Source organism: Oncorhynchus clarkii, chromosome 20, assembly GCF_045791955.1.
Source record: "Oncorhynchus clarkii lewisi isolate Uvic-CL-2024 chromosome 20, UVic_Ocla_1.0, whole genome shotgun sequence".
NCBI classification, from domain to species: domain Eukaryota; kingdom Metazoa; phylum Chordata; class Actinopteri; order Salmoniformes; family Salmonidae; genus Oncorhynchus; species Oncorhynchus clarkii.
Genome location: NC_092166.1, coordinates 13,041,555 through 13,055,229, shown reverse-complemented (window position 1 = coordinate 13,055,229; position 13,675 = coordinate 13,041,555). Strand labels below are relative to the sequence as shown.

The 13,675-nt window shown below is 42.5% G+C and overlaps 1 protein-coding gene across 3 annotated transcripts in view; it reads left to right on the top strand.

The window, feature by feature from the left end:
• The window catches only part of LOC139375936 (CREB-regulated transcription coactivator 1-like), a 47,362-nt gene extending 33,933 nt beyond the window's left edge, over positions 1–13,429 (top strand). The window contains exons 5-13 of one of the 3 annotated variants that reach the window (XM_071117910.1): positions 1,108–1,193; positions 2,976–3,010; positions 3,570–3,781; positions 3,998–4,113; positions 4,461–4,643; positions 6,207–6,311; positions 7,849–7,932; positions 8,701–8,869; positions 12,456–13,429. In XM_071117910.1, coding sequence (XP_070974011.1) covers positions 1,108–1,193; positions 2,976–3,010; positions 3,570–3,781; positions 3,998–4,113; positions 4,461–4,643; positions 6,207–6,311; positions 7,849–7,932; positions 8,701–8,869; positions 12,456–12,664 — 1,199 coding nt within the window. In that variant the 3' untranslated portion in view covers positions 12,665–13,429. Of the gene's footprint in view, positions 1–1,107; positions 1,194–2,975; positions 3,011–3,569; positions 3,782–3,994; positions 4,117–4,460; positions 4,644–6,206; positions 6,312–7,848; positions 7,933–8,700; positions 8,870–12,455 lie in introns of all 3 variants that reach the window. The other 2 variants (XM_071117912.1, XM_071117911.1) reach the window with 2 other exon arrangements.
• The last annotated feature ends 246 nt before the right edge of the window (positions 13,430–13,675 follow it).

Here is a 13,675-nt window from a genome sequence, read left to right as displayed (position 1 = left end):
ACCATGACCCCACCGCCACCATGGGGCGCTCTGTTCACAATGTTGACATCAGCAAACCGCTTGCCCACACAACGCCATACATGAGGTCTGCGGATGTGAGGCCTGTTGGACATACTGCCAAATTCTCTAAGAAATTAACCTTCAATTCTCAGGCAACAGCTCTGGTGGACATTCCTGCAGTCAGCATGCCAATTGCACACTCCTTCAAAACTTGAGACATCTGTGGCATTGTGTTACAAAACTGCACATTTTTTAGTGGCCTTTTATTGTCCCCAGAACAAGATGCACCTGTGTAATTATCATGCTGTTTAATCAGCTCATTGATATGCCTAAAGCCACGTCTGTCAGGTGGATGGATTATCTTGGCAAAGGAGAAATGCTCACTAACAGGGATGTAAACAAATTTGTGCACCACATTTTTGAGAAATAAGCTTTCTGTGCGTATGGAACATTTCTGTGATCTTTTATTTCAGCTCATGAAAGATTGGACCAACACTTTACATATTGCCTTTGTAGTTTTGTTCAGTGTAACATTACCATTAGTTCATCATTAGATTTGGGTCTTCTTTCTGGTCAGGTGGTTAACAAAAACTATTGGCCCTACAATGCCCCAGTGCTCTGTTTCCAGTTTGTAGGTTTAATAATGATTTTTTAATCCAGTGCAAATTTAATTAACTCTGTCATTATGAGGAAGGTGATATACGATGTATTGATGTTGAAATATTTCTTCATGGCTTTGCCGGCTACCGTTTATTGTACTATTGAATACTCTGGTGTACATGATAAAATACTTCAGCCCTTGTCTTTAAAGGCTGTAGACATTACTCATAGGATGAATATGAATATCCAAGTGATTCTCAATGTGACATACTAATGGCTGTCTGACGCGTATTCCTTTTATTGAGAAACTCGTTTGAAAAATAATATCAAATTCCTTCATGTATTGATTTAATGTTCCTTTCACTGTTATGGCAAGATGAAATAAGGGTATTATTGCTTTTTTTTTTTTTTTTTTTTTGCTTTTTAAAATTCTAGAAAATTAGATGAATTGAACTCCCTCTCATTTTCTCTCTCTTTCTCCCTCTCGTCCTTTCTTTTCCTCTCCAGTGCTTCTGCTTCATGTACCAGGGCCAGAAGACACAGAATCAGATATGGACAAAGACGAACAAAAACAGAACTGGGATGGCAAAAAGGTGAAGTGCACTCAGATCTGGTGATATATCTTAACTCCATTGTTCTACAGCTCTGAGTTCTATTGTATTGTTCTACAGCTCTGAGTTCTATTGTATTGTTCTACAGCTCTGAGTTCTATGGTATTGTTCTACAGCTCTGAGTTCTATTGTATTGTTCTACAGCTCTGAGTTCTATTGTATTGTTCTACAGCTCTGAGTTCTATTGTATTGTTCTACAGCTCTGAGTTCTATGGTATTGTTCTACATCTCTGAGTTCTATTGTATTGTTCTACATCTCTGAGTTATATTGTATTGTTCTACATCTCTGAGTTATATTGTATTGTTCTACATCTCTGAGTTCTATTGTATTGTTCTACATCTCTGAGTTCTATTGTATTGTTCTACAGCTCTGAGTTATATTGTATTGTTCTACATCTCTGAGTTCTATTGTATTGTTCTACATCTCTGAGTTATATTGTATTGTTCTACAGCTCTGAGTTATATTGTATTGTTCTACAGCTCTGAGTTATATTGTATTGTTCTACAGCTCTGAGTTATATTGTATTGTTTTACAGCTCTGAGTTCTATTGTATTGTTCTACAGCTCTGAGTTCTATTGTATTGTTCTACATCTCTGAGTTATATTGTATTGTTACACTGCTCAGGGTTCTATTTTATTGTTATACAGCTCAGGGTTCTATTGTATTGTTATACAGCTCTGAGTTCTATTGTATTGTTATACAGCACTTGATTATATTGTATTGTTATACAGCACTTGATTCTATTGTATTGTTATACAGCACTTGATTATATTGTATTGTTATACAGCACTTGATTCTATTGTATTGTTATACAGCACTTGATTCTATTGTATTGTTATACAGCACTGGATTATATTGTATTGTTCTACAGCTCTGGGTTCTATTGTATTGTTATACAGCTCAGTTTTCTATTGTATTGTTGTACAGCACTGGATTCTATTGTATTGTTATACAGCACTGGATTCTATTGTATTGTTATACAGCACTTGATTCTATTGTATTGTTAAACAGCACTTGATTCTATTGTATTGTTATACAGCACTTGATTCTATTGTATTGTTATACAGCACTTGATTCTATTGTATTGTTATACAGCACTGGATTCTATTGTATTGTTCTACAGCTCTGGGTTCTATTGTATTGTTATACAGCTCAGTTTTCTATTGTATTGTTATACAGCTCAGGGTTCTATTGTATTGTTATACAGCACTGGATTATATTGTATTGTTATACAGCTCAGGGTTCTATTGTATTGTTATACAACACTGGATTCTATTGTATTGTTATACAGCACTGGATTCTATTGTATTGTTATACAGCACTTGATTCTATTGTATTGTTATACAGCTCAGTTTTCTATTGTATTGTTATACAGCACTGGATTCTATTGTATTGTTATACAGCACTTAATTATATTGTATTGTTATACAGCACTGGATTCTATTGTATTGTTATACAGCACTTGATTCTATTGTATTGTTATACAGCTCTGAGTTATATTGTATTGTTATTCTGCTCTGAGTTATATTGTATTGTTATACAGCTCAGGGTTCTATTGTATTGTTATACAGCTCTGAGTTATATTGTATTGTTATTCTGCTCTGAGTTATATTGTATTGTTATACAGCTCAGGGTTATATTGTATTGTTATACAGCTCTGAGTTATATTGTATTGTTATACAGCTCTGAGTTATATTGTATTGTTATACAGCTCTGAGTTATATTGTATTGTTACTGAGTTGTAATTTTTATTTTTCCCTCAGAATGTCTCATCAAGGTCCAAGGTCCCAGGAATCAAGTGAGTACTTCCACAGACTAAAATCGAACCATCCTGACTTCAGTATAGCTTTGTGAAAGGCTGATTACGACAGCCCACGACAGTTTGCAGTTTAGTGATGATTATATTTTTTTCCAACTGATGTTTTGGGACATCATTGACATACTTCAAGAAGTTTTGTGGAGCCAGTGAGTTCTGGCTGTCTAGGATGTTATTGTTAATGTTATTTTGAGAATGTGAGCAGGGTCCCTTGCAGAAATGTTAGTACTGGGCTTATTAGAAAACAATTGGAGGCAATTTCCCTTCATTTCCTTTGGGGTCATGTTGAAAACATGAAGAGAAGTGTATATCTGGAAAGCATTTGCTGGTAACGCTTTATGCACAACTTCCTGTCCAGCTCGAAGGACCATGTGAAAACCCACAGTGGAAATATTGCTGAAGTCGGGGAGGGGGGTATTCTCATTTATCTTCCTATGTTATTTTACATACACTGCAGCAGCCTGTGAAATCTGCTGACTGTGCATATAATACCGCTACTGTCATTATGGGGATACCAATCATATGTTTTTTCTATTTTCAGCATATTCCCGTCTCCAGATCAGGAGCTGACCGTGTCACTGATGCCTTCAGCCCAAAACACGGGCGGCGGCTCCCTGCCTGATCTGACCAACATCCAGTTCCCCCCTCCGCTGCCCACCCCCCTGGACCCCGAGGACTCTACCCTCAGCGCCTACAATAGCACAGGAAACCTGGCCACCAGCCACTCATACAGCTTCAGTTCCACCAGCCAAGGTGACCTCTCAGTCCTCCACCTTCCAGAACCATAGATGTATAGAGTTTGGAAACACAGTTAGAAATTCTGAATTTTCATGTTGGCACCAGAAGTTGGGAGATGATGTCACCACATGGCAGACAGTTGGCTTATATCTTATATACGTCTCTCTGTCACTAGCTTTCTATGACAGTTGGGATTCTGAAAGGTATGTTTGCTGTTTTGTGTCCCAGCAGGACAGACCACAGCCCAGCAGGGCAGGCAGGACAACAACATGGTCAACCAGGACTCCCAACAGCACCAGTCCCTACAGCTCTCCCCCACCCTGTCGCCACCCCTCACCCTCACCCAGGTAGTCAGTACCGTACTCTTCCCTTCTAGCATTGCGATTGTTACATTTCTGAATTACTTTTCTAGTGTATTTACAATGATTGTACACTGTAGTGGTTTCCCCCCCTCTTTGAATGTATTTAAAGTAAGTTGCTATGGATAATTGGGGCACCAGTCAAATGATTAGAAGGTAATATACCAGGAGCCTTCAGAGATTCTGAACATCCAAGAGTGTTTCTAAAATTGGGGATTGTACTAAGTTTAGCCATCGCTCTACTTTCGATCACACTTTCTATCACATTTCTGTGGACATCATTTTCAGTTTTTCCCCACTGACTAATTTAGAACTCCTATGTCCATCTGTCTCAGGCGGAGACCATAGACGCCATGACACTGGAGGCACAGTTGTCCCAGTACACGTTCTTCAGCCAGCCCTCTTCTCAACAACAACAGCAGCAGCAGACCACTCAAAGACTGACCAGGCTGGTCCAGCTACCCTCCCCTCTGAACACCTCTTCCAGCCAGACACAGAACTCCATGGATATGAACTCGGTAAGCTTACCTTCTCAAACCCTTCCCTCTTCAAAACTTTCCTTATCCTACACTCCTGTCCATAGGAAAAGATAGTGCTGAAACCGACTTAGTGTTCCTACACTATTTAACAAAATGTAGTTTTTCCTGTTAAGCTATCTTTGTTTTGATCTTGAAGTCAAAGGGACTAGTCTTCTATAAGCAAGATGGCTCTGTGCAGGCCAGTCAAGTTCTTCCACACCGATCTCGACAAACCATTTCTGTATGGACCTCGCATTGTCATGCTGAAACAGGAAACTATTGCAACAAAATTGGAAGCACAGAATTATCTGGAATGTCATTAAACGCTGTAACGTTAAGATTTCCCTTCACTGGAACTAAGAGGCATGGACCATGGAAAAACAGCCCCAAACCATTATTCCTCCTCCAACAAACTTTAGTTGGCACTATACATTGGGGCAGGTAGCGTTCTCCTGGCATCCGCCAAACCAAGAGTCGTCCGTCGGACTGCCAGATGTTGCGTGATTCATCACAGAGAACGTTTCCACGGCTCCAGAGTCCAATGGTGGCAAGTTTTACACCACTCCAGCCGACGCTTGGCATTGTGAATGGTGATCGTAGGCTTGTGTGCGGCGATTTTTACGCGATACACTCTTCATCACTCGCCGGTCCCGTTCTGTGTGCTTGTGTGGCCTACCACTTCGCGGCTGAGACATTGTTGCTCCAAGACGTTTCCACTTCACAATAACCACACTTACAGTTGACCGGGGCAGCTCTAGCAGGGCAGACATTTTACGAACTGACTTGTTGGAAAGGTGGCATGCTATGATAGTGCCACGTTGAAAGTCACTGAACTCTTCAGTACAGGCCATTCTGCTGCCAATGCTTGTCTATTGAGATTGCATGGCTGTGTGCTCGATTTTATACACCTGTCAGTGACGGGTGTGGCTGCAATAGCCGAATCAACTATAATCAACAATATAGTGGAGCATACATTTTCAGAAAGGAGCCAGTCAGTCAGCCAACCAGTAACCCAGCCAGAAACCCAGCCAGTAACCCAGCAGATCAGCCAGCCAGTAACCCAGCAGGTCAGCCAGCCAGTAACCCAGCAGGTCAGCCAGCCAGTAACCCAGCAGATCAGCCAGCCAGTAACCCAGCCAGAAACCCAGCCAGTAACCCAGCAGATCAGCCAGACAGTAACCCAGCAGGTCAGCCAGCAGGTCAGCCAGCCAGTAACCCAGCAGATCAGCCAGCCAGTAACCCAGCAAGACAGCCAGCCAGTAACCCAGCAGGTCAGCCAGGCAGTAACCCAGCAGGTCAGCCAGCCAGTAACCCAGCAGGACAGCCAGCCAGTAACCCAGCAGGTCAGTCAGCCAGTAACCCAGCAGGTCAGCCTGCCAGTCAGTCAGCTAGTCAGTAACCCAGCCAGTAACCCAGCAGGTCAGCCAGTCAGTCAGTTACTCAGCAGGTCAGCCAGCCATTCATTCGGCCAGCCAGTAACCTAGCCAGTAACCCAGCAGGTCAGCCAGCCAGTCAGACAATTGGCCAGTCAGTGAGTCTAACTAAAATATGATCCTGTATTAGGGCTCTTTCCCCCAACAGTACCGCAGTAGGGCTGGGTCTTCGGCCAATCAGTCTCCAACATCTCCAGTCTCCAATCAAGGCTTCTCACCTGGAGGCTCGCCTCAAGTAAGGGCGTGTGAGCAAAACCCACTGACTGTATACACTGTTTTTCCATCGTGGTTCTGTTTTCGTCGCCGGCTGGGCCCTTTGGCTGCCCCTTTCGGCTGCTCTTGTGCCACCAACCCCCTGCCACCCCATCGTCGTGTCTCGCAGTGTCACTGATCCCGTTCTCCTTGCTGCTTCTCTGTGTCTGCATCCTAAGTGGCCTCGTAGCATAGGCACCAAAATGACACACGTTAGCCAGTTGGTTGAGTTAGGAAAATGTACTTGGTAGTTAACATTTAGCAACCAGAGATTACTTTTAGCCTTGAGTTTTGAATCCCTTTTAGCCTAGAGTTTTGAATCCCTTTTAGCCTAGAGTTTTGAATCCCTTTTAGCCTAGAGTTTTGAATCCCTTTTAGCCTAGAGTTTTGAATCCCTTTTAGCCTAGAGTTTTGAATCCCTTGTGTATTGTGAAAAAACAAGAAGGAACAGGTTCCCTCCACAAGGCCCTGTAGGCTAGATGTACGCTGTAAGTTCTATATAAGTTTAAATATAAACAAATGAATCGAACTGAACATAACATTGAACAACTAAGTCATCTCTTGTTAGAGGAATCATAAAAGCTTTCACTCAGTATCTAGGCTACTAGCTAAATGCTTTGGTTGGCTTTGCCCATCGCTTCTTTCTGTCACCTAGATGGCTCACCTACAGTGTTGTGGGTTACATGGGGTGCAACAGACAGTCCATGTGCCGTTATCATGCCCTTGCCCGCTGTTCTTTTGGCAGGGCACAGATAATGTGGTTCTGAACTGAAAGGGGCATGGCGAAGGCTGCCTTACTGAGTCTGCCTGTGAATATAATCCAATTATTTATACATTAAGGCAGATGATGAAAGCGGAAACATTTTCAGCTTTTATAAGAACATGAAATTATAACATCAAGAGGATTACTGGATGATTTGAATGTTTTTGAAATTCTAGCTTTACCCACAAAAGGGATTTACATATGATTTCATTCTATTTCATGATTTTATTTGATCTAAGTTATTAAGAATTCTTAGTACAAGACATGCATGGTAACCAACTCCATACAACATTGTTGGTTGTGGGTTGATGACATTTATGAAGTTCTTTTGAGTAGTATTCAGTGCATGTTAACATTGGCTGGTTGGGCACATAACAGCAACATCTGTCGAATCATCTTTAAAGGTGAGATGGGTTACTATGATGACTTAATTAATCAACTAATGGATGAGATTGAGGTTGATTGCACAGCAAATTAATTGATGGGCTTGCGAAACATGATTCCTGCTGTGTTTGTACTGTGTCATGCTTTATCTATTGTCTAGGCAGCAGTATGTTATTCAGGATTGCAGATGTGTGTGGTGATTTTGGTGTTGCCTGAACCCAATGGTTTGATGTGAATGTCTTGTGAATTGTGACAATTCAGTTACAGTTGTGGTGTGATTGTGCTCTCTATCTGCTCTTCCTTTCCTGTGTTTTGTCCCTGTACATTACTATCATGGGATTGTTTTTAACAAGGGGATATGCTTGTGTTCTAGCACCACTCCATATTGGGTAGTGTATTTGCTGACTTCTATGACCAGCAACTCACATCCAGACAGACCAGTGCTCTCTCCCAACAGGTAAGGCTTAACATCCTACCTCAGAACTAATTATGCAAGCTAATATTAGTTACTTTTGATATGGCATTATATGCCAATATCTTAGTACCAAAGCACAGTATATTAATACAGGGTTTGCCAAACTCAGTCCTCAGGACCCCAGGGGGGGCATGTTTTGGTTTTTGCCCTAACACTACACAGCTGATTTTAAATAATAAACTAATCATCAAGCTTTGATCATTTGAACAAGCTGTGTAATGATAGGGCAAAAACCAAAAGGTGCACCCTTGGGGTCCCCAGGACCAAGTTTAGGAAATGCTGGATTAATAGGTTTCCATTTTTACCCGTTGTACTGAATCTTTATATTGACCATTTGGCACCTGTTAATAGTAGAGAAATGAGCCCTTGTCATTGAGTGTTGGCTAACCTCATGTACTGTGTTGGCTAACCTCATGTACTGTGTTGGCTAGCCTCATGTACTGTGTTGGCTAGCCTCATGTACTGTGTTGGCTAGCCTCATGTACTGTGTTGGCTAGCCTCATGTACTGTGTTGACTAACCTCATGTACTGTGTTGGCTAACCTCATGTACTGTGTTGGCTAGCCTCATGTACTGTGTTGGCTAGCCTCATGTACTGTGTTGGCTAGCCTCATGTACTGTGTTGGCTAGCCTCATGTACTGTGTTGACTAACCTCATGTTCTGTGTTGGCTAGCCTCATGTACTGTGTTGACTAACCTCATGTTCTGTGTTGGCTAGCTTCATGTACTGTTTTCTCTGTTCCTCGAACAGCTGGAGCAGTTCAACATGACAGACAACAACAGTCTGTATGGCCAGGGCTCCACCCTCGACTACTCCCAAGCAGCCATGATAGGTTTGATGGGTAGCCACGGCAACCTGCAAGACTCCCAGCAGCTGGGCTACAGTAGCCATGGCAACATCCCCAACATCATTCTCACAGGTACTATTCTGCCACACCAGGTAGCTCACTCAAGCCTCTGCAAGGCTAGGCAGTGGAATAGAGCTCACTTAATGTAAACACTCTCTCAATACAAAGATCTAACTTTTGTTATGTCTAGGGGTCCAATGCATGCCTTGCTCTACCATAAGCTGTCTGAATGTTTGCATTTAGCATGAAAGTGGCTCTAACCAGACTGGCTCTAACCAGAATAGAAAGAGGAGTGCACAACTGAGCAAGAGGACAAGTACATTAAGAGTGTCTAGTTTCCTCAAAGGGAAGCTTTATTAAATAGTCTTGGCAAAACGCCCGTCTCAACGTCAACAGTGAAGAGGCGACTCAGGGATGCTGGCCTTCTAGGCAGAGTTCCTCTGTCCAGTGTCTGTGTTCTTTTGCCAATCTTAATATTTTATTTTTATTGGTCAGTCTGAGATATGGCTTTTTCTTTGCAAATCTGCCTAGAAGGCCAGGATCCCAGAGTCGCCTCTTCACTGTTGAGGTTGAGACTGGTGTTTTGTGGGTACTATTTAATGAAGCTGCCAGTTGACGACTTGTGAGGCGTCTGTTTCTCAAACTAGACACTCTAATGTACTTGTCCTCTTGCTCAGTTGTGCACTGGGGCCTCCCACTCCTCTTTCTATTCTGGTTGGAGACCAGCACTGTTCTGTGGAGGGAGTAGTACACAGCTTTGTACGAGATCTTCAGTTTCTTGGCAATTTCTCGCATGGAATAGCCTTCATTTTTCAGAACAAGAATAGACTGACGAGTTTCAGAAGAAAGTACTTTGTTTCTGGCCATTTTGAGCCTGTAATCTAACCCACAAATGCTAATGCTCCAGATCCTCAACTAGTCTAAATAAGGTCCGTTGTATTGCTTCTTTAATCAGAACAACAGTTTTCAGCTGTGTTAACATAATTGCAAAAGGATTTTCTAATGATCAATTAGCCTTTTAAAATGATAAACTTGGATTAGCTAACACCACGTGCCATTGGAAAACAGGAGTGGTGGTTGTGATAATGGGCCTCTCTACGCCTTTGTATGTTATTTTAATGGACAAAAGAAAAGTGCTTTTCTTTTTTAAAAAAGGACATTAATAAGTGACCCCAAACTTTTGAACGTATGTACAGTGTATGTATGTACAGTACCAGTCAAAGGTTTGGACACACCTACTCATCAGTCTTTTGGTGCTTTTTGGCAAACTCCAAGCGGGCTGTCGTGTGCCTTTTACTGAGGAGTGGCTTCTGCCTGGCCACTCTACCATAAAGGCCTGATTGGTGGGGAGATAGTTGTCCTTCTGGAAGGTTATCCCATCTCTACAGAGGATCTCTGGAGCTCTATCAGAGTGACCATTGGGTTCTTGGTCAACTCCATGTCTAAGGCCGTTCTCCCCTGATTGCTCAGTTTGGCCGGAAGGCCAGCTCTAGGAAGGGTCTTGGTGGTTCCAATGTTCCTCCATTTAAGAATGACCTTGGGGACCTTCAATGCTGCAGACATTTTTCGTTACCCTTTTCCAGATCTGTGCCTCGACACAATCCTGTCCCGGAGCGCTACAGACAATTCCTTCAACCTTGTTTTTGCTCTGACATACACTGTCAACTGTGGGACCTTATATAGACAGGTGTGTGCCTTTCCAAATCATGTCCAATCAATTGAATTTACCACAGTTTGTAGAAACAATTTGTAGAAACATCTCAAGGATGATCAATGGAAACAGGATGCACCTGAGCTCAATTTCGAGTCTCATAGCAAAGGGTCTGAATAAGGTATTTCTGTTTTTTATATTTTATACATTTGCAAACATTTCTATAAACCTGTTTTCACTTTGGCTTTATGGGGTATTGATGAGGGGCAAAAAATAACTTAGCAATTTTATAACAAAATGTTTAAAAAAGTCAAGGGGTTTGAATGCACTGTATGTGCGGTGTGTTCTTTGATATTATCGCGGTCCACAAACAAACGCTATATCTGCATACTGCCAACGCCCATCCCTACAGGCTCTGGAGCCTGAGAAGGAGGAGCATCTTCAGACAGTATTCTTTACAATGTCCTGGAAACCCAAAAACCTTTCAGCAGCAGATAAATCAAATCAAATGGATGTATTTATAAAGCCCTTCTTACATCAGATGATGTCACAAAGTGCTGTACAGATATACTATAATGTCCAGTTTCTTGGACTTTTCATTCCTTTGTGCATTACAATTAATCACATGCACAATAAACACCATAAAATTCACCTTCTTCACAATTAGCATTTCAGTTTCCCTCAACTGTTTAACAACACTCTGAATCTAAAGATTCAGTGGAGCATCCACCGCCATATCTTCAGCTCCCCTCTCTCCTTCAACTATTTCACTTGCCTCCGTGTAGGAGACCTGCTGTATAGCCCTGACCCTCCGTGTAGGAGACCTGCTGTATAGCCCTGACCCTCCGTGTAGGAGACCTGCTGTATAGCCCTGACCCTCCGTGTAGGAGACCTGCTGTATAGCCCTGACCCTCCGTGTAGGAGACCTGCTGTATAGCCCTGACCCTCCGTGTAGGAGACCTGCTGTATAGCCCTCACCCTCCGTGTAGGAGACCTGCTGTATAGCCCTCACCCTCTGTGTAGGAGACCTGCTGTATAGCCCTGACCCTCCTTGTAGGAGACGTGCTGTATATACTCCTTTACCCTAACTGGGCACTCCGGGGAATTGGGAACGTGGTAGCCGGGCTGACAGGCTATTCAATCCATGATACCTCTCTTCTCACTGATCACCTGCCTATCACTTGCACCTGTGAGCAATTACTTATCAATCCACCTGCTCTCTCAGCACCTGGCCTGGTTTCTGATGCCCCCTAGAGGTGGGAAGTGGAAGTGTAATGTTTACCTGTGCGCCTAAGCAGTTCATTCCTAACACTAGCTAAATTAATTAAGTTGAGGTTTTCTGTATTTATTTTCATTTTACTTTACTTGACACTCAATTGTAGTTTAATCTAGTACAGGCTTAACTGAATGAACAACAAAGATGGAATGCAATATGACATTTTATTAAATAGTTTGGGGAATGGCCCTGTCACCGAGGGAAGATCCTCGGAGCCAGATGATGTGATGGCAGGTAGCCCAATGTGGGACTGCTGGCATCGAAACCCCCCGCTGGGGGAAAGGAGTTCCATGGACAGGGCTTAAGGTGGTGTTGGGGGGGTGGATGATTGTCGAAAACTGTTGCTGAGAAACAGCAAGTGAGAGTGCATGGGTAAATTGACATACATCCCAAGATTTATGCCCATTGGTTGAGAGAGAGGAAGGTGATAATTGCAAGAGTGAGCCCATAGATTGAACAGCAAATGTGAGGAATGTGCATTATTGTGCCATGCTGATGATAATGCGTTTGTATTCATTCCCACAATGCCCGTAGAATAGGAAACTAAGTGAATTATGTTATGCTTAATGGATAAAGTTAAACAAGCATTCAGACCAGCCTTCCTGATTTGAACATTCGTAAACTACATTTATTGGCTGTTCCTTGAAATATTTAATGAGATGCTATTCTGTGGGGTAAACACAACAGGAAGACCCTGACCTCTCATCTCTCTTTACTCATGTATGTTTTAGCCACCGGAGAGTCACCACCCAGACTGTCGAAGGGGTTGTCTTACAGCTCTCTGTCGGCTGACATCAGCTTCGACGCGGACTCTCAGTTTCCCTTGGACGAGCTGAAGATCGACCCTCTGACCCTGGATGGGTTGTACATGCTCAACGATCCTGACATGGTCCTCACTGACCCCGCCACGGAAGACGCCTTTCGGATGGACCGGCTTTAGAACCGCTGCCAAGTTGACTGACTGTCTCGGAGGAACCCGGCCTGAGGGGAGAGGGATATTTTGGGAGTGTGGTAGCTCGTGGCTAGACCCCAGCTGTGCAGTGTATTCATCCCACACTCCCACCTCCCTTCACCAGCCACCCCTTTCTAAGAGCCATGGTAAGATGAGCTAGTAGGGAAATGGTCGACAGAGTATGCTTTCTCCCTTCCTGATGGAAAAGATGGAAGGGCGACATTGTCATGTTTGGTGGATATTGCGCTTAAGGTTCTTCCTGTGACCAGTCTGTGCTAACCACATACATCCCTTAACTTGTTTATTTATTTCTTTTATTGTATGCCTCCTGCCAGCCTTTCTGTTGGATGCTTTGGTTTTTGTAAAGGAAAACAAAATAGGATACAAACTACATTGGTCTTGACTTCCATTTGAAGACATTCAATTGATTTAAAATCATGTCTGCAGTGGAAACTGCTTATCGTTCTCTCACCTGCCATACTAGATTAGCATGTCTCATTATCACCCATCTGCTTTTTCACAACCGCCCCTCTATTGGCTAATCTTGCCAGTCTCACATTTTCATCAGTGCACTTAAACGCGCTGTCATTAATTCACACTATACAGTGCCTTCAGAAAGTATTCACACCCCTTTACTTTTTCCGCATTTTGTTCTGTTGCGAGATGGGATTAAAATGTCCTTTTTTGTCAATGATATACACCAAATGCTCTAATGTCAAAGTGGAAGAAAAATTCTAACATTTAAAAAAAAAACTTTATGGAAAATTAAACACTATCTTGATTAGATAAATATTCAACCCCCTGAGTCAATACAGGTTAGAATCACCTTTGGCAGCGATTACAGCTGTGAGTTTTTCTGGGTAAGTCTATGAGATTTGCACACCTGGATTGTACAATATTTGCCCATTATTCTTGAAAAAAGTATTAATATTCTGTCAAGTTGGGTGTTGATCATTGCTATACAGCCATTTTCAAGTCTTGCCGTAGATTTTCAAGCCA